Below are 26,104 nucleotides of genomic sequence, written 5' to 3'. Positions count from 1 at the left end.
AGAACTTTTCAGTTTCTAAGTACAGTGGTTTAGTTGCAGGTGGGGAGGGCCAGATGCAGCTTAGTTCTGGGAGCCATTGCTGTTTTCTGTATGTGGGGGCGGGGGGTTCTAATTTTCTCCTGGGCTTCACTTTTTCTTTACTTGGAATATGTAGGATATTGGTGAGTTCATTATAACTGTTTTATTTTCTTGGCCATTAGCTAGCTATTTCCTGTAAGACTGGCCTTCAGAAAAAAAAATTTTGGAGGGGTCAGCTAGCTGAATTAACAAAAGGAAAGAGATAATGAAAACTAGCTCTTTCTTGTATTTGCTTGTCTGCTGCCCAACAGCACAGGGACAACTGTCCCATTTCCCCCCGGCAAGGAGAGAGTAGATTAAGGAGTGAGCTGGTAGAGGCCCCTGCACATGTCTTTTCTGCAGCGCTTTGGGCGAGAAGAGAATAGTAGCCCCTGGGAACGTGAGAGTTAAGCTGAGGGAAACAAGGCTGTATGATTGTAAGACAACCCTTCTTCCACTGTCCTCTTTTCCCTGTGGGCAGCCTAGTAACCTCAGGAGGAACTTCACCTGTGGATTGTGGCTGTTTTCCAGATAACTCAAAGACCCACACATTGGAATATCTTTTCTTCCCATTTTGGTTTACAACATGATACAGTTGTTTGTGTGTGTGCATGTATTTTACTGTAAAAAAGAAACACATACTCTAACGGCAGGTATTTGCATTTCTTTTCATCTTTATTTTTAGAATCCAGAACACCCAAACAAGGATTATATAATTAACTTTGAGATCCGGTCCTTGCGAGATAGTCGAGCATTGATTGAGAAAGTTGGAATTGAAGATGCATCTCAATTCATCGAGGACAATCCACACCCCCGACTTTGGTATTTAAAAATAAAAAATCCTCCCAAAATGTCTGGTGTATGCATTTAAAGTCTCAGCTCTATTGTCTCCCACTCTCATGGTAGCCTTCATGGGGGTAGACTTGCATTCTTGTTCTTCTTTTTATTTAAAAAAAATGTTTATTGTTTTTTATTTATTTTTTGAGAGAGAAACAGAGAGTGAGTGGGGAAGAGGCAGAAAGAGAGGGAGACACAGAATCCAAAGCATGCCCCAGGCTCTGAGCTGTGAGCACAGAGCCCAACGCAGGGATGGAATCCATGAATCGTGAGATCATGACCTGAGCTGAAGTGATGCTTAAGTGACTGAGCCACCCAGGCGCCCCTTTGTTCTTCTTTTTAAAATACAGAAATTAAATTCAGATTTGGAAGTACTCAAAATAAGCATAATATTAAGTAAAACATACATAAATATGTTAAAGTAATCACTTCCCACCATGTTTAACTAGAAACAACAGGTATAATAATTAAATTCGGGTTCAAGACTTGTTTATCAGTAATGGCAATAAGCTTTTCTGTTTCTTGTTTTAATAAAGGCGCCTACTGGCTGAAGCAGCTCTTCAGAAACTAGATCTGCACACGGCAGAGCAAGCGTTTGTGCGCTGCAAAGATTACCAAGGCATTAAGTTCGTGAAGCGCCTGGGCAATCTACAGAGTGAGTCCATGAAGCAGGCCGAAGTTGCTGCCTACTTCGGCAGGTTTGAAGAGGCAGAAAGAATGTATCTTGATATGGACAGAAGGTGAGTAATAAAGGTACAGGCATTCTGGAGTACTTCTGGCATTCATGATTTTCTTCTGTACAAATGAGGAATGTACAGTAGACTAAATGTGTCATGCCACTTCTTTCAGAAAATAATCTCAGTTTAGTTACAACCTGGATATTCCACGTGGCCCTTACATTAATTTATGTATTGAAATTTGGAGGTAGTTTCCTTTTTCTTTTTTTCTTTTTTTTTTTTTTTTACATATATTAACGGCTGGCCATGGGAGGTTTTCTCATTTGGTAGAAAAAAAAACATAAGACTGCAGAGACTGGGGGCTTTTATCGTTTATTATGCAGCTCAACGTTTGGGTTTTCTTTTTTGATTTAGACCTTTATTTAATTTTTTGTCGTCAAGGAGCATGAAATAAAAATGAACGGTATATAGGGATTGAGTTTTATTCTTTATGTTCATTTTAGATTTGCATAAAATAATGTATGTATTTCAGCTATAAACATTATGTCTAAATTTTGTTAATATTATTTGTACTTCAAGGAGATCCCTAATACTGCTTAAGCCCTGAAAAGAAAGATAAAACCAAATATGTGTTTATATGTATGGTTTTTTTTTTTTAGTGTTTATTTTTCAGACAGAGAGAAACAGAGCATGAACGGGGGGAGGGTCAGAGAGAGGGAGACACAGAATCTGAAACAGGCTCCAGGCTCTGAGCGGTCAGCACAGAGCCTGACGCGGGGCTCGAACTCGCGACCACAAGATCGTGACCTGAGCCGAAGTCGGATGCCTAACCGACTGAGCCACCCAGGTGCCCCAGTATATGTATGATTTTTAAATAAGGCTGATCATGTCTCAATAATTGATGAAAAGAAGTTATTATTATTTAAATCATTGTTTTGCTAGGAAAATTGGAAGGCTAGGAAAATAAAAGGCAGGAAGTTATTTCCTTTTCCTGATTTCAAGTTCTCCCCATTGCCTCTTTCCTGGTCAAATTTCTAAAATGTTTGGGGAGGTAACTTGTCCGTCTGTTCACTGCTGGGTATTCTCAGTACCCCGGAATTGACCCTAGCATGGGGTAGGCACTTCACAAGTATTTGTCAAGTGAATGAATGTATGCTGTTGTTTACAGAGATCTTGCTATCGGCCTCCGGCTGAAATTGGGAGATTGGTTTAGAGTACTCCAGCTCTTGAAAACTGGATCTGGTGATGCAGATGACAGTCTTCTTGAACAAGCCCACAATGCCATCGGAGACTACTTCGCTGATCGGCAAAAGTGGTAGGCAACCTATGTGAACCTCTTCATCTGTTCATGTAGCACTTGATATGGTAGCTGCCTGAGTACTTCCCATTGGCACAAAGCTGGGGACATTGAAGGCCGGCCCCCTGGATTCTTAAATTCAAGCAGATTTAAATTCCCAATGGGGAGCAAGAGATCCTTGATAAATGTTATAAAACTTCGGAGTTTCCAAACTCACAAACGTGTGCTTAGTTTCAGGCAGGTTTCTACTGTTTAAGACCACAGTGTGCATTTCAAAGACATATGATTTATTTCTGAAAAAAGGAAAAGTATTTTATGTTTTCTTGTTTTCTTGTAGATTATTTTCAGAAGTCATTGGCTTTTATTCTTAGGTTTTCATTTGGATCAATATACTTATTTATGTCCGTGTTTGGAAGCACAACTGTATATCCAATTACAACAATTTCTCTTAATAGCCAAAGAATGTTGCAACTAAAATGTGCTTCAGAGTCTTTAGATTTTATCCCTCCAGTTTATACACTTCAAAGACATGCTGTAACTGAAGATGGTAACTAGAGTAATACTAGTAATTCTAATGAGCATTTTTAAAATTTTTTTTTTTTTTCAACGTTTATTTATTTTTGCGACAGAGAGAGACAGAGCATGAACGGGGGAGGGGCACAGAGAGAGGGAGACACAGAATCGGAAACAGGCTCCAGGCTCCGAGCCATCAGCCCAGAGCCTGACGTGGGGCTCGAACTCACGGACTGCGAGATCGTGACCTGGCTGAAGTCGGACGCTTAACCGACTGCGCCACCCAGGCGCCCCTCTAATGAGCATTTTTAATGAGACTGTTTATTTATCAGGAGATTCACATTAGTTTTAGAAATTGTTCTTTTTTTTTCCCCCATAGGTTGAATGCTGTACAATATTATGTACAAGGCCGGAACCAGGAACGCTTAGCTGAATGCTATTATATGTTGGAAGATTATGAGGGATTGGAGAATCTTGCCAGTTCACTTCCAGAAAACCACAAGTTGCTTCCAGTGGGTATTAAAAATTTTAGTTTTTAGATTTGTTAGGTTATTTTTGTTAGGTTTTGTGTTATAGTCAGGAAATATCTTCTGCCACAAGAAAATTTAAAATCTATAATCTCATAGTTTCTTAAATGTGGAATGATACTTTTAATTGTTAAAACAATATATCAATATTACAGACTGCTTGAAAATAGAGGGAAAATTAGTCATATTCCCACTACTTTAACATGTTCACAATCTCCTATAGTATTGTCAGTTTTATAAAATTGCTTTTAAAAGTTAGCTGACACATGAAATATTTACAGTTAAAATCTCTTGTCAGAGGTTTGCTTCAAAATTATCTGAGCTGGGTCTGGGGATTAGTGTGTGTGTATGTATGTTTGAAATTTGCTGTAATAAAGGTTTAAAAAGATAGCTTGACTTTTATTAGGTTATGTTAACAAAGTATTTAGTGTTAAAAAAGAAAAAAACAGAGTTCTCTGGAAATTTGTTTTGAATGTCCTTTTTAAGCCTCTTAATTCTTGAATGACGTTAGTGAGTTTATATTTTATTTGTTTTATGTAAAATGTAAATCATTGAGCTGTATAGTACCTGTAGAGTTAGCATCTCTCAACTGCAGGGTCGGGACATGTATCGGTTGTGAGTTCTACCACAAAATTTTTGTTTGTTAATTAGTAGATGATAGAATTCTGATAATTCAGTTTTGTCTCTTGTGAATTAGAGCCATTATCCCTGTAATAATGGCATTTTCATGTACTTTATTCTCAGTCCTGTGTTTTCTTGAGTAGGAAAGAAACTGAAATTAGTTACAACCTTGGAGATCGGGACAGTGTGTCCTGCATTAATGTCATCTGTTAGGTGTGTCTGATGATGCAGAAAAGAGTATTGCTGTAGGATATCCAGAATGGTATTATTACTGAGTAAATATTAAGTTATTATAGCTATAGTAATAATTAAATAATTAAAATGCTTAAAACATTTTAGTAGTGCAAATGTTTTTTTAGTATTGCAAATTTTAAATCAAGTTTTTGAAGGAGTTTTTAATATGGTAAAATTTACATAATGTTTAATTGAAAAATACAGAGAACGGAACTATATATAGTATGAACACAATACATACACCAACTCACACATACATATAGATTCCTAAGACACAGATGTTAGGAAATGACATCAGACTATTGAGAGAGATTTCCTATGGGTAGTAAGATTGTAAGTAACTTTTGTGCTTTCTAATTTTTATTTACCATTACAGTCTATTACTTTGTAACCAGAAAATATAAACATTACTTTAATTAATTAATTAAATGCTTAGTTTTATTTGAGAGAGAGAGAGAGAGAGAATGTGAATGGGGAGGGGCAGAGAGGAGGGGGGTACAGAGGATCCAAAGCAGGCTCTGTGTGGAGATCAGAGAGCCTGATATTGGGCTCAAACCCATGAACTATGAGATCATAACCTGAGCCAAAGTTAGACACTCACTGAGCCATCTAGGTGCCCCTAAACATTACTTTTAAAAAGATAGTTGGATCTAAAACATACTTTTATGATTTTCCCAAAATATTTTATTATTTTTTTTAATGTTTATTTATTTTGAGAGAGAGAGAGAGAGAGAGAGAGAGAGACAGCACAAACAGAGGAGGGGCAGAAAGAGAGGGGGAGACACAGAATCAGAAGCAGGCTTCAGGCTCTGAGCTGTCAGCACAGAGCCCGACGTGGGGCTTGAACCCACAAACTGTGAGATTATGACCTGATCACAGGCTCTGTGCTGACAGCTCAGAGCCTGGAGCCTGCTTCCAATTCTGTGTGTCTCTCTCTCTCTCTATCCCTCCCCTGCTTGTGCTCTTTCTCTCTCTCTCTCTCAAAAAATAAATAAATGTTTAAAAAATTAAAAAAAAAAAGAAGTAAGGGTAGGGAGAGGAAAACTCTTGCCAATTAGATATTCAGAAGGAAAAAAAAAATTGATTTTCTGAAAATGGAGAGTGAGCCAGTATGGGTATGGTGGGTTTGTGTTGTGGTTCTCCTTCCTTCCCACCACCCTTGGAGGGAGCTCTGTTTGGGATCTGGCTTCCTGAATTAATGAATGGCCTATCTGGGGCATTTCTTCAGAGAGGTATTAGAGAGCTCTGTGAATGTGAGATTTTCCTTAAGCCTCTAACATTACCATTGTTATACCATCAGTTGCCTTAAATGTTTTTTTCACACACCAGTATGGGGTTTGTTCCCCAGCTTGACGTTTCTGTGCCCTAGCTACTAGAGGAGCAGAGTGCAGGACGTTCCGGACCTGGTTAAAAAGTAGATCTGCAGCCGGAGCCAGTGAAGCACCGGTTTCGTAGACAGTGATGCCTTAGCTTCCTTTCTGGTTTGTAGCCTCTGCCCCTGCATATGTTGCAACGAAAAATTACTGTAACCACCCATAAATTTAATATTTGTATGTCCCTATGGAGTTTTGTAAATTAAACTATAAGTGATTTCCTTGGTCTGTGCGATCTGATAATATTGTTCTGTCCTTACAGGAAATAGCACAAATGTTTGTGAGGGTTGGAATGTGTGAACAAGCAGTGACCGCATTTTTGAAATGTAATCAGCCAAAGGCAGCAGTAGATACCTGTGTACATCTCAACCAAGTAAGGAACTGAAAATTAAGGTCCCTAGTCATCCTTTTAGACTGTTGCCACTGTAGGGTTGAGGTGGATTTTGTGAAAGGAGCTAGATGCTTTCTTACTTTGTTGAGGACCTAGAAAATACTGGAGTTTGCATTTACCTCTTGAAGTGCTACCGTTAAGGGTGACCCACTCGTAACTAAGTCAATATGGGGACAAACCCTGTGCTTTTTAGTCAGGCAACTTGTTGTCTGGAAGTAATTTCATAATTTTCTGCATTTTATTAGGGTTTTGTTTCCAAAGAAGGACTAGTTAATGGTCATTGCAAGAGGAAGGAATTGAGTTACCTTATCAGTATTTATTTTGGCAATCTATTTTCCTGTCTCTTTAGAGAAAACATATATTTGATATTCTTGGGAGCTGGAATTTAACTAAAATTAAAGTGCAGAATTGTGGAAATTGTTAAATATCAGTATATTCCTTTAAGTGTTTTCTTGAAGTATTTTATAAAGCTCCATTTGGTTTTTAAAAATAACTTTTAAATGTTAAATCTGATAGGACATTTTCTTAACCGAAATGGCATATTTTGTTCTACTATAAGCAAGTATAGCTTTTCCTCACGTCTAGCTGGCGCAAAATTGAATTATAATATTGTAATTATAAACTTTGAAGCTTTCCTTTTCTGATGTCCTTCTTAAGCAAATCACAGTCTTGGGCCATTTAATCATTTTGACATGTTTGACTTATAGAACTTATAATTGCTCTGATTTTAATTAAAGTTACTGTAAACTGCCTGGCAGGCTCAGTCGGTAGAGCATGAGACTCTTAATTAAAGTTACTGTATTAAAAAAAAATATATACTGGTTTTTAATTTTAATATAGTGTTATTTATTACTATAAACTTAAATCTTTATTGTGTGAATTTTATGACATGTATGACTATAAATGCTTCAGTAGCTGAACGGCATATTTTTCCCCCTCAGTGGAACAAAGCTGTTGAGTTGGCTAAAAATCACAGTATGAAAGAAATTGGATCCCTGTTAGCGAGGTATGCATCTCATTTATTGGAAAAGAATAAAACTCTTGATGCCATAGAACTCTATCGGAAAGCCAATTACTTTTATGATGCTGCTAAACTGATGTTTAAGGTAATACAATAATCTTGGTGAGTATTTGCTATGTTCTAGTTACCAATGTTTTCTTATGTACTGAAGAACACATTTTCCATTTTCTTTGAGAACAAGTACTTGCTATAGCAAAAGCCCTCTTGTTTTATTACTGCTATAACTATGCATTATCTTAGTATTATTACCTTTTACTAAAAAAGCTATTCATTAGTGTTAGCACCTTACTGATCCCTAAACAATTGAATATTTACTTAATACTGAAGTTAACAAAGAGTTATAGAATTTTCAGGGACCATAAAATACAAATTCCCTTAATAATGGGAATTAAATCCTGTTGATAATAGAATTTTGTCCTTTTAAATGTACACATTTTAAGGGGCATCTGGGTGGCTTAGTTAAGTGTCTGACTCTTGGTTTTGGTTCAGGTCATGATCTTGTGTTTCGTGAGTTCAGGCCCCACGTGGAGCTCTTGCGCTGACAGAGCAGAGCCTGCTTAGGATTCTGTCTCCCTAGCTCTCTCTCTCTGCCCCTCCCTCACATATGCATGTGTGCACGCGAGTTCTCTCTCCTTCTCTCTCAAAATGAATTAAAAAACTTAAAAAAATAAATGTACACATTTTAAATACATTACTGTTTCATAATATGCATTTGGAAGGAAAAGGACTAATACAGTATTAATGTATATACATTTTATATTCTGTTCTATTTTTTTCCCGTTGATTTAATAAAAAAGGGAATATCCCCCTCAATCATTTAGATAAATCCTTCTTTCTGAAGTCTGTACCCTGTTAAAGTCCTCTTATCTCAGTAACTTGGAACACTGTTTTTAAAATCTCCTTATGGAAAATGCTACCTCTTCCACGAAAACTTTCTGCATTTTGACTTACTTATTTAAGAGCATTTGTTATGAGTTGTAACTCCAAGGGCTAATGCCAAGGAAAGAACTGAGTACTTATAAGCTAAGGAAAAGGAAATGGGCTTAAAAATATTTATCATAAATGGGTGGTATTTATGTTCCATCCTACTGGTTTTTTCTTTTTATTAAAGAATCAAATTTTAGAGATGATTGTATGTGTACAAATAAAGATTAAGAAATATCTTCCCCAAGTTCTTTAAATGTTTAAAGATTGCAGATGAAGAGGCAAAGAAAAGAACCAAACCTTTACGTGTCAAGAAGCTGTACGTACTGTCCGCTTTGCTTATTGAGCAGTACCATGAGCAAGTGAGAAATGCCCAAAGAGGAAAAGTGAAAGGAAAGAGCTCAGAGGTAAGGTGGAACATTACAGAACATGAAGTCATCTGAGGTGTTTAAGGAAAAAAGACTACCAAACTTCTCTTTAGGGACAGGCCATTTAATTTGTTTGTCTGCATTTATTTTCTTAAATGATATGAGGAAAAGGAGTGACTGACTTGGAATTAGTACTCAAATTTAGAAATTTCTGCTGAGGAATATTGGAAACTTTTCCTGCAAGACTAATTTGTAGACTTTGCTTTAATTTTTTTTACTTGGTAAACCCTTTCTAACCAGTGAGTTTTAAAAACCTTGCTAGAATATGTATATTACTTTATGTGTAAATGAATCTCTTACTAACTTAAAGTTTATAATGAGTTCTATTAAAAAATTTGACCACACCATGGGGAGAATTGTTTCACAGCGTGTATGTTTGTCAGATCACATCAAGGTGCACTTGAAATAATTTGCAGTTTTATTGGTCAATTATAGTTTAATAAAGCTGAAAGAAAATTTTGATTACAGCAGCTTAACAAAATACGAATTCTAATGGAGAAATGAAGTCTGTAATGACAGTTTTGTAATGATAAAATCTACTTTCCTTAGTTTAATGTATAAACCGTCTCAGAAGTTGTCTTCGTTAGGGTGACTCATAGTTGCACTGACAGAAAACGTGGCTCTGCTTGACTCATAGGCCACATCTGCTTTGGCTGGTTTGCTGGAAGAGGAAGTTCTGTCTACAACTAGTCGCTTCACAGATAATGCTTGGAGAGGGGCTGAGGCTTACCACTTCTTCACACTTGCCCAGAGGCAGCTCTATGAGGGATATGTTGACACTGCATTGAAGACAGGTGGGCCTTTGACCCAACGGGTACAATGTGTTTAACTTGAATGTGAAGAGCCAGCTCCTTCAGATTGCCCATATATTAACTTCAGTAACACTTTTATTCATGCGTTTATTTTCATGTTTGAGATTTGCTGTCTATAGTCTATTTTGCACATTCTCCTTTGTTTTGAAGTTCTTTTGATTTTTTTAAATACATACGGTTCACATTAAAGTCAGAGGTTTGAGATAAGCAAAAAGAATGTCTATAGCATTCACTATTCTTTTCATTAAAAGTTAAAGTTTTGAATATATAAAAAAGTTTGTGTTTTTTATAATATCAGGAGGATAACATATGTCCTTTTTAAAAAACATAATATGTTGTAAAATATTTCCATATTAATAGATTTCTATAGTATTTAACTTGTTTTTTTGTTAAAATGACACTGTAAAAAATAAAATGTCACTTCTGTAATGATTATAGTCAAAACAGAAAAAAATAAAATAATCTAATAACTTGTAAAATAATCTTATAACTCAGAAGTAATGATTACTGACATTTGGGCGAACTTCATTTTAGACATTTCTCCATGCCTATAAAATTGTGGACAGTTTTCCTTAAGCTAATATCATACAATATATGTTGTTCAGGGGCTTGCTTGCTTTATGCCCTCCGTTGTATATTGCAGTCATGTTTCCATGTTGGTAAACATAGATCCATGTTATCACTTGTATTAGCAAGGGGACTGTAACAGTTTTTTTTCTAATTGGTTGTTATACGTAAGAATTATTTTTATTTTTACATGTTTACAACTGATCTTTATTTAATTTTAACTGATTAATATGTGGTATAAATTATGCAGTTAGGTTTAAGATAGTTCTATTTCATATAACTTATACACAGTTTCTAAACATGAAAGATAAATTAGAATTTTAACTTGAGAGTTTTCATCTACTGGGTGAAGAAATCCAATATACAATCTATTAATTCTACAGTACATTTTATTTTATTTTATTTATTTATTTATTTTTTAAAAATTTTTTTTTCAACGTTTATTTATTTTTGGGACAGAGAGAGACAGAGCATGAACGGGGGAGGGGCAGAGAGAGAGGGAGACACAGAATCAGAAACAGGCTCCAGGCTCTGAGCCATCAGCCCAGAGCCTGACGCGGGGCTGGAACTCACGGACCGCGAGATCGTGACCCGGCTGAAGTCAGACGCTTAACCGACTGCGCCACCCAGGCGCCCCTACAGTACATTTTAAAGAAAGATTATATCTCTAGTATAGAAAAAGTAAAAATAAGATATGGCAGCTATCAAAATAAATGTCTGAACTGACAACTTAAGAGGCACATTGTCACTTCTCTTTTCTCAAAGTTCTGTTTCATTCAGTAAGACAAAAAAATCTCTTCAAAGAGATGCAAAGAAAAAACATGATTTCGTCCTGCTTTGCTTTTTTATCAAAAAGAAACCTGATGTTATTTTGAGTATTATGACTAACAGTATAATATTAATTTACTTTTTTCTGGAATGCCACAGAAATTTCTAATATATTAACATGAAAAAAAGATGTGGGTTTTGATACCAATTTTTATTTTTATTTTGTCTTTGTGTGTGTTTCTGAATGGCAGAGCGTGCACATCATTTGATGGTGGTTGTTTTGTAGGACCTGAGCTGTTAGCTAGCGTTATAGAGCTGGGAACTCACGTAACCTGCTTCCTTCTACCAGTGCTTCGATCTCCCACCGTTATTTTAAGTTTGTAAGAGTTCATGTAGGTTAAACTAAAGCAGCTTAACATAGACTCTTTTCCATGCACGATCATACTAATGATTTCTTTTCAAAATCTAAGTTGTCCTCTTTTCTCTAGCTCTTCACCTGAGAGACTATGAAGACATCATCCCTGCCGTCGAGATCTACTCTCTGTTAGCACTCTGTGCGTGTGCCGGTAGAGCTTTTGGTACTTGTTCAAAAGCTTTTATTAAACTTGAATCTTTAGAGACCCTCAGTTCAGAGCAGAAACAGCAATATGAAGATCTTGCTTTGGAAATCTTCACCAAACATACTCCAAAAGATAATAGAAAATCTGAATTGGACAGCCTTCTTGAAGGGTAGGCTAATTGTCATTAGGATATGTTATACACCCTATTAGAAGCTGAGATTTCTATAAGTGTAGTAGTGTGATATAATAATTTAAGCACTAAATTTTGAAGTAATTTACCTTAATATTACAACCTATTTTATTTAGTCTTGTGAGTATATTAATGCTTTATTTTCTTATTTAAGAAAAGTTTTTAATCGAAAGTTGCCTTGAGATGTTTTTCATTCCTTAATTTTTTAATTGTGATAAGTAGTTTAAGTAATTAGAAGTTTTAAAGTATAATTAATTGTTTTTCCTCTTGTTTTTACAGAGGGGAAGGGAAATTGCCAACATGTGTTGCCACGGGAAGCCCAATCACAGAATATCAGTTCTGGGTGTGCAATGTGTGCAAGCACTGTGTTCTGGCTCAGGAAATCAGTAACTACAACTTCTGTCCCTTATGCCATAGTTCAGTGGGATGAAGAAATGACAGATTGTATCTAACTGTAACATACATGTAGCATGTATACATAGCTCTAACTGGATATATAATAAAACTGACTTTCATACATTTTATATAAAAATCAGCACCATTATTTCATAGTTGTATATTTACACAAAGTTACAAATTATGTGTATAACATCTATATTATATATACATATATGTATTATGTATACATACAATTTTGTGTAAAAATACAACTATGAAATAATCATGCTGATTTTCATATAAAATGTATGGAAATCAGCCTTATTTCCTACCTGCCTATATCTATCTGTCTATAAATTATGGTTACATAATACTATGAAAAAATTCCAAATAAGAAATTTTTCTCACAGTTTCAAGGTTACTAATTCATTAAGAAACCTTGGCAGGGGGCAGGTGGGGGAAGCATGGGAGTGGGGCAAAGTTGAATTTAGGGAGTTGACATAACCTGTATTAGAAGAATGTTAAACAATTGTGATACTAAAATTAGCTCTATTGCTAGCTGTATTTAATTAAATAAGTATTGAATGTCTTCTGTATTTTATTTTCAGAAATGAGAAGACACTTAAAGATATTTTTTATAATTTGAATTGTTTCTAATAGCCTTATTTTTTTATATAGTTTTTCCTTTTTTATCTACCCTTTTAGCCTCATCTGAAAGATGGCATTTGGCATTACTCTTTATATTGTGCAGAAAAATTGGCTGTATTTATAATGATATAAATTTATACAAAAACATCCATTTTATAGTTATAGTTTTATTTGAAACATTGTCTCCAAGCAGGGCCCTTCATTTAAACAGCTCTGGGGCTGTGGGCAATGATCCTTTCTTAATAATGTGTCTGTTTTATCATTAATTTAAAAAGAAAAACTTGCAAGCATTACAATGGGTAATTGCTTACCTGTTTTATATAGCTAGAAGTGTTCTCCACTTCTTTCTCATGAATTTATGTCCTTTCATTTTGTGGCTGCAGGCCAGACTCTAGCACTGTTTCATCACAGTTATTTGCTCAAGTTTGGCTCATGTTTAGTAGAGGCAATAAATAAAGAGAAATATGCCACGCTACTATTGCAGCTATAATACTTAGGTTAGTTACCACAATGTCTGAAAACAACCATTATACCTTGTAGACCTAGTTATCACATATGTCTACATGTGTATACATACATATATACATACATGTGTAAACACATACATATATATAGAGAGAGAGACATATCTTTTCTACTATTGTAAAATCTTATGCCTGTTTGGGATTTATATCTCGGAAAGTTTTAGTGATCTTCCATAATGTCTTAAGGACCTTTGTTTTGGATAAAAATAGTACTAGAGACTAAAGACCCACAGTATGAACTGACTTAATTTGGTTTATTCAGCATGAAGGAAATTTCAGAATAACAACACCAAAAAACTCTCCCCTGATGAAAGGAGCAAAGAGAAGCAAAATTGTCTATATGTAACAAGTACTTGGAGAGAAGTTGGACAGAATGAAGCATATAATGAAAACAGTATAATGAAGCAGTTATATTGTTTCTCTTCCTGTAATAAGCATGTACTGACTCCATTTAATTAATGCTGTTGTTTTTTATCATAAAACTTGGCCTGAATTATGTGAGGTTTCAAAGTATAATTGTATTACATTTCAAAGTTTGAAAATACTTTGGTAGGCCAAAGTATTGAGATGATGGGACCAACTGATAAAATTTATGGTGATAAGCAATGTGCTTAACAAGCAACAAAGATTGTTGACCTGCTATCATGCCACAAATGCTAATTTTATTACACACTTTTTTTGTTTTTTTGTTTTTGTTTTTTTTGCTAAATACACTTTGAAATGATCTTTTTGTATTCCAAGAGCTGAGATTTTAGGTTTTACATGGCATTAAAAAAAAAAAAGGAAAGACTAAATATTGACTTGTATTTATTCCTAGTTTCCTCTATGTATAACTTAAGGGTAACGTGGTATTTGTTTTGTTTTGATTTAAATTTTTCAGTGGGGGTTGTTTAGGAGGGTGTTGGGCTCCAGAGTGGATAAGAGGAGAAAGGGACAGGAGGTACAATAGATGTAGAATATCATTTTTACTACCAAACAGAAAAAACAACTTTGACAGGTACTAGGCAAATGTCCGATGATTGGAGGTTGCAGTGAATTACTCTAGAGGTCATATAGAGTTCTCATTTAGAAATGGGGGAAATTTTTACCAGATTTTTAAGAGAAAATCAGAAGTACTTATTTGATAATTTTATAGCTCTAAGATATTGCTACTGAGTTTCTAAAATGAAAATGACAATATTATGTTGCCCCCTACTGTCTATTCTTAGGATTAATTCATTTTTAAAAATAAATTAATGCTTTTTTTAAAAAAATAAACATATTTTTAGAAAAGTAACATATATCCCTGGTAGAAAACTACAAAAATACATAAAGGGTATTTATGAGAGATGGGAAATGAAAATGGTCTTAATAACCTCTTTAAAATTAGAGGCATTAATTTATATTTTAGTTGAATTTAGAAGAAAAAACGGGGAAACTGAAGAAATCACTGTATTGTAAGTTTTCTTCATAATAAGAACTACTTGTTCTTAAGAAATTTCTCTAAAATTAAGAGAAAAAGTAGCCATTAAGAGGCTTGGAGTTAATATTTTATGTAACTACTAATTATTTGGCATAGCTTGTATTTCTAGTAAGTAAAATTTAGAGAAAAATGAGATACCTCTCACAGATACCATAATAGCCAAAATTAAAACTGCCAAGTATTGGTCAGGATATGGAACAACTGAAACCCCTATATATTGCTGGTGCAAATGCAAAATAATACACTCATTTGGGAAGAGTTGAGTTTCCAAAGTTCTCTATATATTTTGGGGGGGAAATATGTATGTGTATGTGTGTATGCATGTATACATATGTATTTGTGTGTGTGTATATATATTTTTAACTGGTCCAGTCAATGAAAGTGAAGCTTTACTGAGGCCCCAGGATCATAGGGTCAGGCAAGAGGCTGCCCTGTAGGGGAAGGAGGAGCCCATTGAGGGACCTTATTTGACTTTTCTTCTCAGGGCTTGGGTTGTTGGTGTGGCCATACTTTTTTCAACAGTTGACAGTATGAAGTTGCAGGGGAACATAACACATTCAGCAGATTATCATGTTGCAGTTGTATTTCTGGGTGAGGAGGCTCGTTGATGCCACCCCACAAGCAAAGCACCACATGCAGGTGGACTCTGTGGAAGACGGACTTGAGCGTCAGAGAGGGACAGCAACTGAGCCTAGCGCCAGCAATGAAATTACAGGGCAGGCCCTCCAGTGTCATGTAGACCAGAGCTTCTCAAGTGTGACAGAGACACCAACTCAGAATCTTGTGTGTCCTATCAGTAGATGGACACATCAGCCCAGCATCTCTCACAGAACATGATTTGCAGATATTTTCTCCCATTCTCTGGGTTTTTTTTACTCTGTATAGTCTTTTAATGCACAAAAGTTTTAAATTTTCATTAAGTCCAATTTATGTTTTGTCTTTGGGGTCACATCCAAGAAGTTGCCAAATCCAGTGTCACAAAGCTTTTGCTTTATATTTTCTTCTAAACATTTTATATTTTAGCTCTTACGTTTAGGTTTTTAATCCATTTGGAGTTAATTTTTTTATATGGCGTTTCAGTCCAACTTCATTCTTTTGCATGTGGATATCCAGTTTTTTCAGCAACATTTATTGAAAAGGCTGTCTTTATGCTAATACCACAGTGTTTTGATTACTATAACTTTGTAGCTGAGTTTTGAAAACAGGATGTGAGTACTCCGACTTTGTTATTTTCAAGATTGTTTTTGGCTATTTGGGATCCCTTGAAATCTCGTTATTAATCTTAGGATGGATTTTTTCTATTTCTACAAAAGTATCATCGGCATTTTGAAATGGATTCCATTGTATCTGTAGGTCCTTTTAACTTGAACATGGGATGTCCTTCCATTTATTTATGTGAAATTTCTTTCAGCAGTGTTTTATAGTTTACATTGGACAAGTCTTTCACTTCTTGGTTAATTCCTAAATATTTTATCCATTTTTGATGCCATTATAAATGGAACTGTTTTCTTAGTCTCCTCTCTGGAGTGTTCACTTTACATAATTCTTACTTGAACTAAACATTTACTGTACTTAATCAATTACAATCTGGGTTTCCCTTTGGCATCAACAGCCAGAGAATGTAAACTAACATAACAGACCAAATTTTTAGCACAACATATTACTTAATGAATTCTTACACTATTCCACAGATATAAGAAGTTTGCAATCTAGGATCTTGGAGCTAATAAATGGTAGTTTGAATTCGGACACCTTCTCGACAGTGTGTCCGAATGGCCGCAGCCTATTCAGATCATCCTCTACCGGGTGTTTGGCTGAGAGTGGTCGCTGGAACCCCAAAGGCGTGCTACAATAAATCTGCTGGCCAATTAGCCATTCGTAAAGCAAACCAAGGTTTCTTCTGCTTCCGGCACAGTGAGGCTCTCTCCCCCCATAACTCGCTGTAACAAAGGACAAGCTCCTCGCAACATAAGTCTACGGATTTGGAAACCAGTTTGGAACCATCCGTCTACTGCTTTCTAGAAAAAGAGGCAGGCAGGACCAGCAGTAACACCAGAACCGCACTTCACCGCAGTCGGTCCGAACTTTACCGGTACGACTGAGCTCCCCGCTATCACCGGGTCATCGATCTCGCGAGATGATGGGTCCTCGAAAGGCACAAACTTCCCCCTTTGCGAGCGCCAAGGTTTTGCTGTCAAATTCCGGGAGTGCGGAAGTGGCCCCGTGGTGCTGCCTCTAACCGTTCAGAAGTCAACTCCTTTTCTACACGAAAAGCTAGGCCTCAGACCGCTATGGATGGGCAGCAAGGGCAACCAAGCCAAGCATCGCTGGCACTCGCCCAAGCTCACTTCAACAAGGGCGAATACGCGGAAGCCGAGACGCTGTACTCCGCTTACATTCGCCAGTGCGCCTGTGCAGGCTCCGAGGGAGCTGCGCCCGGGAGGTAACTATCGCGAGAGGTGGGGTAGCTGCACCTCGGGGAGGTGCGAAGCAGGGGTCGTCAAAGCCCGGCGCTCAGCCGCCTGACTTTGGGGTACCGAGGATGCTGGGGGCGGATGCTTGCCTTTTCAGAAGGGCAGCAAGGGTCGCGTTCTTCTGGGACACCCGGGGCACCCGCTGCCTTCTCCCCCCGCCGCTGGGAGTTCTGTGTTACTCACTCTGACCCAGAGCGGCAGCTACGCTTTTCCGCCTGTCATTTTAACAGGCGGATATTGGAGACCTTGTGATGGCGATTGGACACGACTGGGTAGTGCCACGCGAGTACGTGGGACTGCGACTCCAACCGCCACATCCCAGCGAGGGTGTTTCCTTTTTCACTTGTGTGTGTGTGTGTTGCGGGGGGGGGGGGGGGGGTGTTGGAGATCACTCGGCCTAAATATTATTTCATCCACACATCATTCATCCATCGATATTTCAAAATGCATTTCTAAATATTAAGGGTTCTTAAACAACCATAATATCATTATTGTCACAAAATTCCTTAATGTGAAATACACAGTTAGTGTTGTGTCCTGATTAATAACGTCTGTTGTTTGTTTGTTTGATTTCTTGGTTGGTTTGTTTTTTATAGCATTTGGTTCAAGTCAGGATGCACCAGGTCTCTTAATCTATAAGGCTCCTCTTCTTTTTTTTCCCTCGAAGTCTGTCGAGGAAGCCATTGTGTGTTTTGAGTGTTTACTGAATTCATCTCCCTGATGTCTCCTGCACTGTTTGTGAGTTGGCATTTAAATCCCGAGGCTCGATCCAATTCAGATCCTGTATTATGGCAAGACTATGTCACAGGTGGTGGTGTGGACTTCTGTCAGAAAGCATATAATGTTTTTCTTTTTGTGATGTTACCATCCTCACCTGCTAATACCTGCTTGCCCCAAATACTTTGGGTTTATACCTGGATGTGTAGCATTTGTTGTTATTCCAAATTTTGTCTGTGTTCTTATTGATGGAGTGGGGTGGACGAGGATGAGAAAAGAAAGAACACAGACGGGTGGAATGAACAGCTTTTTGCCAGTTTTGTGTCTTCTGCACCATCACTCGTCTCTCCCTTCAGGGATTTGGTTTTTCTTGACAGGATGCCAGTTTGTTTTTTGAATGAGCCTTATGATTCTTCTCCAGGTTGTTAAACTCATATGGAATGAAACCAGAAAAAATGAATTTGCTTTCTTGTTTTGATAACACACCAAGGTAATAGTTAATAGAAATTTCTGAACAGGCAGGAAGACAGTAGCACCATTCCCTGAGCTCCCCCGACCCCGCCAGCCAAGGAAAAAAAAAAAAAGATTAGTAAACATAGAAAATGTAGTTTTCTATCATTGTTTCAAGCTCAAAGAATAGACTTACCTAGTAGGTTTCAAAAAGTACTCATCAGCAACAGAAATATTGGGCCATCTAGTCTCCTTGGCAAATCCAACCTGAAAAGCACTGACTATGTTTGTAGCAAATGTAGTATCTGCGTCTTAATGAGGGCAGGACAGAACATCTGCCAACATTTGGTAGAAGGTGGTCAGCGTGCCTGAATGAACCTTATTTCCTTACAGTTCTGAAAATCTTCTAGGATCTCATGAATTTACAATGAATTCTGTCATTTCAGATTTTTTCCATCAAATATATCTTTTAGCTTCAATTTATTTTTTAAAATAATAGGTCACTGAACCATTTTGAAAAAGTATTTGCAATTTTTGCATTCCTGTCACTCTGAATGGTTTACAACATTTTGTTTTCATATCCCAAAGTGCAGTGTTAGCCATAAACCTAACTTCCAAATGTATTATTATTATTATTATTTATTTTTTTATTTTTGCTAAAGTGTGCAAATGCAAAAAATCCACATTTGTGTTAGGTAATTAAATTCTAGTATGATAAATACTATCATTACTAAAATCTCAATATTGTGAAAATAAATTTCGGCTTTAACTGTTAGCCCGTGTGTTTAAAATATGAAGCAATTTCCACATGAAAAGTACATTTTTGGAATTTGTTGTAATGAGATCTAATTCTGAACCAAACATTTTACGGACCTCTGAATATAAGAAATTTGTAACAAAGTTTTAAAGCTTAAAAATGGAATGACTAAAACCTTCCTGGAGTCCTGAGGCTGCATTTTTAAAAAGAAACCCTTTACTGGGCGGCAGTTCACTGAGTATCGTAACAGAGATAGTTGTAGGGAGCGTGCCCTCCTGTTCCCCAGGTTTCAGCGATGGTGCTGGTGGCATCCAGAGTATTCTCACACTCAGTCTCTGTCATAGTTCACGGAAACAGAAGTTTTCTCATGTTGCAGTGTTTCTGTCCATAGTTAGTGAATTTAGACTTTGAAGGAGACCCCCGTGAGGACCTCTGGTGGAAGCCGTGGTTGCATGCCTGTCAGATCTCAAGGATCTCGATATTAAGAGAATGTCACTTTTAATATCACTGACTGCAGTCACAGTGTTTTCTGAGGACTGTACTTTGCACCGTGGGGCATCACAAGGAAATGAGAGCTGAGTGTACCCTGTGCCTTTTCTATTTGGCTCAAATTTGAGAATTCCCTTGGAAAAAAAGAAAGGAAAACAGAATTGTCTCGGACACGGAGCAGCGTCCATTAATGTTCTCTGTGCAAGTGACTCCTCTGGCAGGGGAGGGGTGACCCGCTGAGTTGGTGGCTGGTCTGGCTGCCTCGGCTAAGCCCTTAAAGAAAGTCTGCTCACTCAGAGCCCCTTGGGCAGCCTCTGGAGGCTTCAGAAGCAGAGCCGATTCTGCACACAGGACCCCCAGAGCTCTGGGGGCTGACGCCCTCCTAGCAGAAGGCCCGTGTGGCTTTGGGGGCGATCCCACCTAAGATGGGAGGGAAGGCAGCTTTGTCCTGAGAAGCCCTCCCTGGGGGACAGCATACTGAATCTCCGGTCAGGGTCAACGTGTATTTCTTTATTGGTGAAAAATGATTAGAAATCTCATTTTTGGGGGGATCACTTAAAAATTTGAGAGTAACACTGATGATTCAATCTGCCGTATGTCTGTTGCAGACTGGAACTTTAGGCTGGCTTTTCCTCCTTGCTCAGCATGTCGTCTTTGCCCTGCTGGTATGTGCTGAGAAAATGAACAACGATTTTAATATTACATTCTGCAAAACAAGTAGTCAGTGAACAGGGTCTCTGAACATACTATGAAATTAATGTGTTTTTTCAGACTGACCGGGTAGCGCTACCTCCCTACAACGTAGATAACGGGATTAAACAAAAACTGATTCCACTGCTTTATTTCTTCGCATTTCCTTTCTTCAGCGTGGTGTTCCAGTTTAGATACTGCATGTTATAGGCGATGAAGTTTGACAATACCCAAAAGAGAGTGAAAGTGGAAGCGGGAGGCATTTGGTAACACACGTTTTTAATGCGAACTTTTTGTTTAAAGCAAATGCAGCCCCGAGGACTTGGCTACTGCGTATAACAACAGGGGGCAAATCAAGTACTTGAGGGTTGATTTTTATGAAGCCATGGATGACTACACATCTGCCATACGAGTCCAGCCCACGTTCGAAGTTCCGTATTACAACAGAGGGTTGATATTGTATAGGCTGGGTAAGAATTTTTTCCCCCTTTTGTCTTTGACTGTATTCTGTGAGTTCAGAGCTCTCAGATGTTGTGAAACTAATGTAGTAAACACCAAGTCTCCAATTTATGTTAAAATTGAGGCTTAGGGCCTGGAACAAAGAAAGCTTTTATTCTGGGCTTTTGGTGGGCTTTACAGACCGCAGTGGAGCCCTGGGGTGGGGATTGGACCTAGGCCGGTGAGGGTGAGCCTGTCACTGGGCGCCTGTGCCTTCCCAACTGCTACTTGAGGGCAGTGCTGACGGCCACCTGGGAAACTTGTCTGAGTTAAAATCTATTTTTTTTTTAATGTTTATTTATTTTTGAGAGAGAGAGAGAGAGTGCAAGTGACGCAGGGGCAGAGAGGAGGGGACAGAGGATCCAAAGCAGGCTGTGCGCCACGGACAGCAGAGCCCGATGTGGGGCTCGAACTGGTGAACTGTGAGATCATGATCTGAGGTGACACTCAATCGACTGAGCCTCTGAGTTAAAGTCTTTAAAGGCACCTGAGACAATATAAAGTGAAAGGGTTTTAGATCCTTGCATTAATGGGACTGTAGGTACTGTTTCTCTTTTAAAGTGTTAAAAAGAATACGAATTTCCTGTTTTTAATTTTACTGTCATTGTGTAAAATCGGTGTTAGGATTTTGTTGAGATTTTATGATGATTTATGCTATAAATAAATAAACCCAGAGCTAATTTTAAGTGTTGATTTAAATTGAATTTAAAATTTTAATTTTAATGATGGCATAAGGGCATGCAAAATTACTTTGATATACACATGTGTATGTCATTACTAAGAGAAAAACAATCCTTTACTAGGAGTGGTTGAAAGCTCGTAAATATAAAAGCCAAAGTGTGTGTTCTCTGAACTCTGCTATGAATAATGTATAGAAATACTCAGTTTTATTACTCTTTTTCATTTTTTGCGTTCTGGTACAGGATACTTTGATGATGCTTTGGAAGATTTCAAGAAGGTATTAGACTTAAATCCTGGATTCCAAGATGCTACCTTGAGCTTAAAACAGACTATTCTAGACAAAGAAGAAAAACAAAGAAGAATTAATGAAAAAAATTATTGAAAGTTTTAGCATAATTGAAATATTAACTCATGATCCTTATACCTGGCATCTCGTTGCTTGTAATGTCAAGTTAGGTGTTGAGCTATTTCGATTTATATTTAAGGTAGAGATTCATTATTAGCACCGAAAGTTAAGTGATGTATTTAAAGTAGTTAATTTCAGATTGAGTAACTATGTTGAATAAGTTGCTTTTTATAAAGTGTAAATAAATAATACCAAGGTATAGTGTGTTATTACAGTAAAATATTTAAAGAAGAGTGTGGCATTTTCTTCAGTAAAACTATATTTTTTGTTGTTTTCTATTCTCAACTTTGTATTTAAAAAATTTGGCATCTACAGAAAAGTTGAAGTACAATACAACGAACATCTATAAACTCTTCACTTGTTGTTACCATTGGACCACATTTGCTTTCTCTCTGTATTTAAACATATAAATTTTGCTGAACCATTTGAAAAGAAGTTGCAGATATCCCAATACTTTACCCCTAAATGTTTCAGTCTGCAGCTTCTAAGAATCGAGACATCCTCCACTGCAGCTGCAATACCATTATAGTACCTCATAAAATTAATAATTCTATAATATCGTCCATACCCAGCCCATGTTCGAATTTACCTGATTGCTTCCACCGTGTCTCACGTAGCTTTTTTTTTTTTTTTTTTTTTAATTTTTTTTTTTAACGTTTATTTATTTTTGAGACAGAGACAGAGCATGAACGGGGGAGGGTCAGAGAGAGAGGGAGACACAGAATCGGAAGCAGGCTCCAGGCTCTGAGCCATCAGCCCAGAGCCCGACGCGGGGCTCGAACTCACGGACCGTGAGATCGTGACCTGAGCCGAAGTCGGACGCTCAACCGACTGAGCCACCCAGGCACCCCTCTCACGTAGCTTTTTATTTCTGGACCTGGAATGAATCAAGTTACGTTGCCTTTTGTTGTTGTATCTCTTTGAGTTCTTCTAATCTAGAATAGTTCCCTGCCATTTTTTCCCCGTGGCATTCACCTGGCGAGCAAAGCTTTTTTTTTTTTTTTTTTTTTAATTTTTTTTTTTTCAACGTTTATTTATTTTTGGGACAGAGAGAGACAGAGCATGAACGGGGGAGGGGCAGAGAGAGAGGGAGACACAGAATCGGAAACAGGCTCCAGGCTCCGAGCCATCAGCCCAGAGCCCGACGCGGGGCTCGAACTCACGGACCGCGAGATCGTGACTTGGCTGAAGTCGGACGCTTAACCGACTGCGCCACCCAGGCGCCCCTACGAGCAAAGCTTTTTTATACAGCTAAGCTAAAGAGATGCCACATTGGGACTTAAAACCAAACATGTTCTACATGCGAACAATTTGAAACCAGTCTAGATTTTCTCCAGAAATCACTGATAAGATAGGTTGATATTTAAATACGTAAGTCTTCTGTCTCTGGATAATGACAGGAGTTATCGTCATCAACATTTATTGACTACTCACTACAAGCCAAGTACTCTTCAGACTCTGTGTAATGAATTAGGAATTGGAAGGGAGTGGATAGAGAGGTGAGGAACTGAGAAAAGCACTTCATAAACATAAGGCTTAAAAAAAATCTGATTTAGGGGCGCCTGGGTGGCGCAGTCGGTTGGGCGTCCGGCTTCAGCCAGGTCACGATCTCGCAGTCCGTGAGTTCGAGCCCCGCGTCGGGCTCTGGGCTGATGGCTCAGAGCCTGGAGCCTGTTTCTGATTCTATGTCTCCCTCTCTCTGCCCCTCCCCTGTTCATGCTCTGTCTCTCTCTGTCCCAAAAATAAATAAACATTGAAAAAAAAAATTAAAAAAAAAAATCTGATTTATTTGGGTGCTGTCAATAAACAGGCTGATAAAGCTGTCTAGAATGGGCAAGAAGGGGGAGACAAGACAATGCCGTATCTCCTCTACGTTTTTTGTTTGTTTTTATTGTTGAGGTTTGACTTTCAAAGATCCATATCCTCCAGCTTGGGATCGCCCACACTGTTTCACTGTTGCCGTGGGAAAAACCGTTTTGGGGTGGCAGTGACCCTTGGGAGGAGAAAGGCCAGGGCATTTGCCCGGTGGCTTTCGAGGAAGATGTGCTGTTAGTTCTCCGGCCGGCCCAGAGGCAAGCACCGGATCGGCCTTAAAGGGTTGTTTCGAGTTCAAGAGGTCTCGTGAAGCAGAAGAAGTCATTGCCCAGCTTGTAGTTCATAAACAATATCTGACAAAATACACGGAGAATTTGGGCTGCAGGTGAAGGCGTATTTTTGAAAAGAAGTTTGAAAGGAAACTGAAAGTATCCATATCTCTGGAATTCTTCACATTTTCCAGCGTGGCTTCTCTTTCCATTTGTTGGAAATGTCTTTAAAACAATTTGTAAAGTTGCATTAAAATGTGAAAAAAAAAATCTCTCTTAAAACTTTTATTTAAAAAGCAAAGTCCGTAGGCCTTGGGAGAACTTCAAGCCCTTCTATCCAGAATATCAAATATTTATATAACGCTCCAGTAACTTTGTTTTCTCTTGGCTTCTATTCTCTTTTCCCTACTGTTGACTGGGGTCAGAAGTAATATGAAAAACAAAAACCAATCCCCCCCCCCCACCCCGCCCAACTCCGTAAAAGAATTTATTTGGTTTTTTAGATTCAACATTTCTTCATCCTTTATCGGAAGAAAAGAAAATCACTGAAGGTCTGAATCAGCACTTGCTAATTAGAACCCAGGCACGGCTTTTTCTCTTGTTACTGGAAATAACTGAAGAATAATGTATTTTTATCACTTCAAAACTTCAGGCATTATGCATCCAGATTGTAAATTTCTGATTGACTAAATAATACCTTTGCTATGTGCCTTAAAGATATTCTTTTTTGTATGCTATTACTCAGATTTCTCGTATTTTAGTATTTCTACTAGAAAAGTACCCAAACGATGTCATTTTCCAGTTTTTCTCTCTGCAAAAACAAGGCAGAAAATTGTGATATGTTACAAAGTACGGTAAGATAGAATAAATGGACGTAAGTTACTTTTGAGCTTAGAAAATAACTCTTCCACCAGTTGAAAGCGGGGAACTATTTATTTTTGCTGAAATCTAGAACCGAATGAAGCCTGAGGACTTAACTTTCCGACAACAAACTACAGTCTGCTAGTGGAACAGCAAACTAAATTTCCAGGTCAGCTTTTAATCATTATCTCTTTGCCCTCTCCTGGCTCTTCTCTGGTGTTTCCTTCTTTCACTGGCCTCTCTACCCTTCCCCCACTCAACATAAATCTTGGCCCCCTGTCACCGTCCAGGTCTTAAGTCTCTTCTCAGTGGGTGTGATAGATGTCAACCTGCCTTCAGGGCAAATCAATTTGGCATTTACACTGATCTTCATCTCAGTACCAAGTCTAATCCCCCTTAAAATTTTAACTCAGTTTCAAGTAATTAATTAAGCCTCTTTCTTGCTTAACAGCGTTTATTTGTCCCTGAAAATGTTTCTAGTTGAAAAGCTATTATAAAAAAAAAAATCCATTCCATTAAGTTTAACTGGAAAAATGATGAATTCCATTTTAGCCCAAGATACCCAAATAGTTTTCACAGGTAGAAAAATATATTAATTGAGCAATGAAGACAAGTTTATATAAGTAATAGGAATTTGAAATCACATAATTACATTTACAACAATTACATCAAGTGTTACGTCATGAATGTTGACTTATACTCATTTTTTTCTTCCTGTACTATTAAAAGCTTTATTGAGACATAACTCACATAGCATACAATTCACCCCCTTAAAGTGTACAATTCAATGTTTTTTTTTTTTTTTTGAATATATTCCGTTTCTGTCCCGCTTTTAAAAGCAAGTTTTCAGCATTTTTGGGTTTCATGGTCCTCTTGTAAACTGCACTTACTGAAGTTATAACAGAAAAACACTTTTGGGCAAATGAAGGGCTAAACAGTACCTAAGAGCTTACACACAAAACAGATGGGGAGTCCTGAAGGATCGTCTCATCCCCTAAGTAGCACAATGCCAACTGAGTACATGGGAGGCTGTGGCTCTGCCCGAAGCTGACATCGGAATTTCACTTCTGCAGCACATTTACCGTGTTTGAGTGAACAGGTTGTTATTTTTAAAAAGTGCTGACAAACACATGGTATAACGTTTCAAGACCCTAGTGAAAAGCCAACAGTCGCTACATGAGCTAAGTG

General features: G+C 37.7%; 2 protein-coding genes and 2 long non-coding RNA genes across 7 annotated transcripts in view; 2 read left to right on the top strand and 2 right to left on the bottom strand.

The window, feature by feature from the left end:
* The window catches only part of WDR35 (WD repeat domain 35), a 61,038-nt gene extending 48,066 nt beyond the window's left edge, over positions 1-12,972 (top strand). For 3 of the 4 annotated variants that reach the window (XM_025927129.2, XM_025927128.2, XM_086700078.1), the window contains 10 exons: positions 743-879; positions 1,431-1,634; positions 2,740-2,886; positions 3,761-3,893; positions 6,399-6,509; positions 7,469-7,633; positions 8,739-8,879; positions 9,538-9,694; positions 11,536-11,776; positions 12,077-12,972. In XM_025927129.2, the coding sequence (XP_025782914.1) occupies positions 743-879; positions 1,431-1,634; positions 2,740-2,886; positions 3,761-3,893; positions 6,399-6,509; positions 7,469-7,633; positions 8,739-8,879; positions 9,538-9,694; positions 11,536-11,776; positions 12,077-12,227 (1,587 nt within the window). In that variant the 3' untranslated portion in view covers positions 12,228-12,972. Of the gene's footprint in view, positions 1-742; positions 880-1,430; positions 1,635-2,739; positions 2,887-3,760; positions 3,894-6,398; positions 6,510-7,468; positions 7,634-8,738; positions 8,880-9,537; positions 9,695-11,535; positions 11,777-12,076 lie in introns of those variants that run through there. The other variant, XM_086700080.1, reaches the window with a different exon arrangement.
* A 4,013-nt stretch (positions 12,973-16,985) lies between these two features.
* On the top strand, positions 16,986-22,168 carry TTC32 (tetratricopeptide repeat domain 32). The gene is made up of 3 exons (XM_025927362.2): positions 16,986-17,252; positions 20,690-20,856; positions 21,808-22,168. Exons 1-3 carry the CDS (start codon positions 17,101-17,103, stop codon positions 21,945-21,947), a joined length of 459 nt encoding a protein of 152 aa, XP_025783147.1. The 5' UTR covers positions 16,986-17,100; the 3' UTR covers positions 21,948-22,168.
* LOC147582272 (uncharacterized) lies at positions 17,672-20,583 on the bottom strand. Its single transcript, XR_015248912.1, has 3 exons — positions 20,474-20,583; positions 18,647-20,368; positions 17,672-18,430 (listed from the first exon to the last, which is right to left on the bottom strand). It is a non-coding gene; the product is annotated as an uncharacterized LOC147582272 (long non-coding RNA).
* Positions 22,169-23,741: 1,573 nt separating the features above from the next.
* Positions 23,742-25,583, bottom strand: LOC147582271 (uncharacterized). The gene is made up of 2 exons (XR_015248911.1): positions 24,939-25,583; positions 23,742-24,139 (listed from the first exon to the last, which is right to left on the bottom strand). It is a non-coding gene; the product is annotated as an uncharacterized LOC147582271 (long non-coding RNA).
* Positions 25,584-26,104: the final 521 nt, after the last annotated feature.

Source organism: Puma concolor, chromosome A3 (genome assembly GCF_028749965.1).
Source record: "Puma concolor isolate L17-30 chromosome A3, mPumCon1.1.hap2, whole genome shotgun sequence".
Lineage (NCBI taxonomy): Eukaryota > Metazoa > Chordata > Mammalia > Carnivora > Felidae > Puma > Puma concolor.
This window is presented reverse-complemented; position numbering and strand designations above follow the sequence as displayed.